Source organism: Octopus bimaculoides, chromosome 2 (assembly GCF_001194135.2).
Source record: "Octopus bimaculoides isolate UCB-OBI-ISO-001 chromosome 2, ASM119413v2, whole genome shotgun sequence".
In the NCBI taxonomy this organism is placed as follows: domain Eukaryota; kingdom Metazoa; phylum Mollusca; class Cephalopoda; order Octopoda; family Octopodidae; genus Octopus; species Octopus bimaculoides.
The window spans coordinates 16821952-16826329 of NC_068982.1; the positions used below are offsets into that span (position 1 = coordinate 16821952).

At 36.8% G+C, this 4378-nt stretch overlaps 1 protein-coding gene across 2 annotated transcripts in view; it reads left to right on the plus strand.

The window, feature by feature from the left end:
- The window catches only part of LOC106884204 (annexin A7), a 20228-nt gene that overhangs the window by 10599 nt on the left and 5251 nt on the right, over nt 1-4378 (plus strand). The window contains exons 2-4 of one of the 2 annotated variants that reach the window (XM_052975775.1): nt 2165-2490; nt 2987-3097; nt 4182-4249. In XM_052975775.1, coding sequence (XP_052831735.1) covers nt 2165-2490; nt 2987-3097; nt 4182-4249 — 505 coding nt within the window. The remainder of the gene's footprint in view (nt 1-2164; nt 2491-2986; nt 3098-4181; nt 4250-4378) is intronic. The other variant, XM_014935452.2, reaches the window with a different exon arrangement.

Genomic DNA, 4378 nt, shown 5'->3' on the forward strand with positions numbered 1-4378 from the left:
ATATATATATATATATATATATATACATATATATATATGTGTGTATGTATGTATGTATGTATGTGTGTGTGTATGTATGCATGTATATGTATATAGCGGCGTACGTACGCCCTTGTGCTCACCTTATAATAGGTATGTATCTAAATTGTGTACGACTCTACTCTATCTTTTATTCCCCCTCTCATTTTTCTTCCTTTTTTTCTCGATCCCCTCTCACATTTCTTGGCCCTCTCTTTCTTTAACTCTCACTATTTTCCACTCGTTTATCTCCCCTGTACTTTTTTCTTTGCCACTGATTCTTTTCCTAATCCTTCAATCCCAGTCCCCTACCCATCTCTCCTCCTTCCACGTGACCAGTGTCCGGCCAGCCATGATCTTTCTTTCTTGTCCTGACTGCCGACCGTCCAGCTCCTATGTTCCGGCCTTTAGGCTTTCACTTCATACACGCCGATTTCATTTTTTTGCTTGTGCAATGTTCGCGGAGCTGATCATCAATGCCGCGTGAAATGTCTTGAATTGTACGAGAAACCATGTGGGCGGATAAAGGAATGGTCTTAATTTGCTTGACGGCTTCATCACTAATCATTGCGTATTGCGCCAACGGTGATCTTCAAGGCTGGTAAAATAATGTTTACGGCAACAGAATGTGGTATTTTCTTCTTTGCCAAAAGCTGGGAAATCTTGTGACTAGCAATTTGGGCTTTCTCGGGAATTGAGTGAAATTTCTTCAGTCTTTTTGATTGAATTTTTACATTATTTTTTAGCATCTCAAAGTATTCTTTTGGTTTGTCCTTATGTTGCGATGATTTGTTATTAAATGGCATTGAAGTTTACTGGAAACGATCCCTTCATTTGAGAGTGTTGTTAAACAAATTATACGAAAAGGAACCGAGTTGTCCTTTTCCCATAATATAAAATCATATTGGACGTAGTTTTCTTTATATTTTCGTTTTGACAGGGTGGACTTTTTATTCTGGTGTTCGTCTTGTTAGCTATTACTCCCTTCCTTATTTTTTTGAGGTCTCTATAAAAATTTGTCCATGTTTAAATCTAAAATTAAAAATCGATTAATATTAACATAAAATAATTTATGCAAATTATTAATAAATCAATAATTAAAGACTACTAGGACTACTAAACAGTTTACTTACAGACAATCCTGGTTTAAACACAGAAATGTAATATATTGTAGCAAAACTGTTGTTCGTCGTGTAACGTGATTTATATTTAGCGTATTTTATGATTAATAAAATTAATTTGTATTTACTCTCGAACTTTGCGAATGTTCCTGAATCGTTGTTTCCCAAAAATCTCGAAAATAATATTCGCGGTATTCCAGGAATCTCTCGCGGCACACAGTTTGGCAGACACTGCTTTCGAGCATTCTAACGATATGCAGCTGTATTTTCTTCTATTACTGCTTGTCCCGTACTCCTCAACAAAATATAGGCTAACTATTGAAGCAATTAATCGCTAAATATACACAATGGATATTTTGAGAATATTGTTTGGTTTGTTACGACTCAAAGAAGATAAACGATTTGTACCACTTTATATTAACGATTTACCGTTAAGTGAGATTTATCTAGCAAGTTGTCTTTGTTTAAATACATAATATGATTATAGTAATTGATATAAAGTATTGACCATTCAGATAGCTGAAAAATATCCAGCATCATGATCAGCTATACCATTTGTAAAATAGTTGGTTTTTAGCAAAATTGCTAATGAGGCATATAAAGTGAGCAATTTACTTCCGACATTTTAGATGTTTAAGTTTAAAAACTGACCTGTCTTCATCCTAGAACAGTGAATAAAAAAATTATGAAGATGATAGCTAAATTAACTTCAGCTTTGGATGTTTTCTGAAACGGAGATTTTCATTAGGCATATCATACACGCAATGTGTTCTTCGTAACCTGGCAGAAGGAATTCTATCTTCATGTGCGTCAGGTATTAAAGAATCGCAGAATTGAAACCTTATAAAATTATTTGAATATCCTTTTTTTCTTTTAATGTAATAGTGAGGATAGTAATTCATTTTTCAATGATAAGCAAACATCCACAGGAAATTAAACTCACCAGCCAGAATTTGTTGATCAATTAAATTTATGAGGAAAGTACACTTTGAAATATCACTCGTGGAATTTAATTTCTTTTACAGATAATACAAAAACTAAGGAACCGAACGATGATCCACCAGGATACAATGAAAACTATGGCCCCTTAGATACTATTTGGGGGAATCCTTTGGAGCCTGTACAAAATGAATATTCACCACCACCAGAATATTCATCACCATCGGGATGTCCCCCACCTGGATATCCACCACAACCTGGATATCCACCACAACCTGGATATCCACCACAACCTGGATATCCACCACAACCTGGATATCCACTACAACCTGGATATCCACAGCAACTCGGATATCCACCACAATCCGCATGCCTGTCACAACCACAACAACAACAACAACAGATTGTTATTGTAAGCAAATACTGTTTTCTTTTCATTTTACTTTTGACTGCTCTACAACCATTTAGCGTGAACAGTGATCATATGTTTTGCAAGCTTTACTCATCAAAAGGTGACTGTACTAGGAAATCATCCTTAAGAGTTTTTAGTCTCTTTACATTCTAAGTTCAAATTCCACCGGAGTCGACTTTGCTTTTCATCCTTTTGGAGTCGATAAAATTAGTACTTGTTTAGTACTGGAGTTGATATAATTGACTATCCCAGTTCCCTAAATTTCAAGCATTGTGCCTATAGTAGAAAGTATTATTATTCAATGTCGTTACGTCATCATCGTTGTCATTTCTAGCTTCCTCTTTTTTCAATTCATTGTCATAATCATCATCATCATCATTATAATCATTATGATCATCATCATCATCATCATCGTCGTCGTCATCATCGTCATCATGAATGTCGTCATCACCATCCTAGATGATTATGTTATACTTTTCATTTCTTCCCTTTTCAGACACGAAACTACCAACCACAACATGTTGAAAATAAGGTGACTTCAGCAATTCTTGTCTCCCTTTTCTGCTTTTTGCCAACAGGCATTGCTGCTCTTATATATGCACAAAAAGTAAGTAAAATACGAACATTTCTTGAGAGAAATTCTATTCATAAACATACATTTTATCTAGTCGTGGGTGTGTGGTAAGGAGTTTGCTTTCCAACTACATGGCTCTGAGTTCAGTTATACCTCATCTTTCACAGGTGTGTATATAGAGAGGGTGTTTCAAAAAATTTGATTTCATTTCGCAATCAAATAACTTTGCCAGTTCTTGTTTAAATGACTTCAAATTTTAACAGTATGTGTAGAAACAGATCAAAAGTTTATGTTTAATGTTTGATATGTTTGTCTTTTCAGTTATAGATATGGCATTCACTAGAAGAGAAACGGCATTTTGTGTATTGGATTATGCTCGGACACAGTGGATGGAACAACACTGTGCAGCGTGCATTTGTGAGAGAGTTCTCTGAAAAGTCACCAACGGCAATGCAGATTTGGACATGTCTCAAAAAATTCAAAGAAGGAGGCTGACTTTGCAGGGCAAAAGAATCCCGACGACCACTAACATCGGAAGAGATGGTCGAGTGGCTTCGCCAAATACAAGAAGTCCATAAGAAGATAAGTCTGGAGACCCAGATTCCTCCAACGACAGTTTGGCGCGTCCTGAAGAAACGCTTGGTAATGAAACCCTACAAGCTGCAGCTCGTTCAGGGAATAACGGCAGATGACTAGCGAAAGCACAAAGAATTCTGTGTTGATATGCAAGAGAAACTTGAAGAAGCTCAGTTCAAGAAACCTTTTGTTTTCGGTGATGAGGCCACATTTCATACGAATGGCAAAATCAATAAGCATAATATTCGCATTTGGGGCGAAGAAAATCCCCCATGCCATAGTTGAGAATGAGAGGTGAATGTGTTCTGCACCATCTCCACGAAGCATCTTCATCGCCCGTCTTTGTGAAGCTGTTCATGGAATCCACATACCTTTGAATTTCTCATTCAAATTTGGAGGAATAAATCTTATGTTGCTCAACATTAAGCCTGTTTAGTTGCATTTGCATTGTAGTTTCTGTGATATCTACACCCCAAATGATGTCAAACGTTTTGAAATGCCCTGTATATACTCTTACTCTTTACTTTTTTACTTGTTTCAGTCATTTGACTGCGGCCATGCTGGAGCACCACCTTTAGTCGAAGAAATCGACCCCGGGACTTATTCTTTGTAAGCCTAGTACTTATTCTATCGGTCTCTTTTGCCGAACCGCTAGGTGACGGGGGACATAAACACACCAGCATCGGTTGTCAAGCAATGCTAGGGGTCAAACACAGACACACAAACATACACACACAC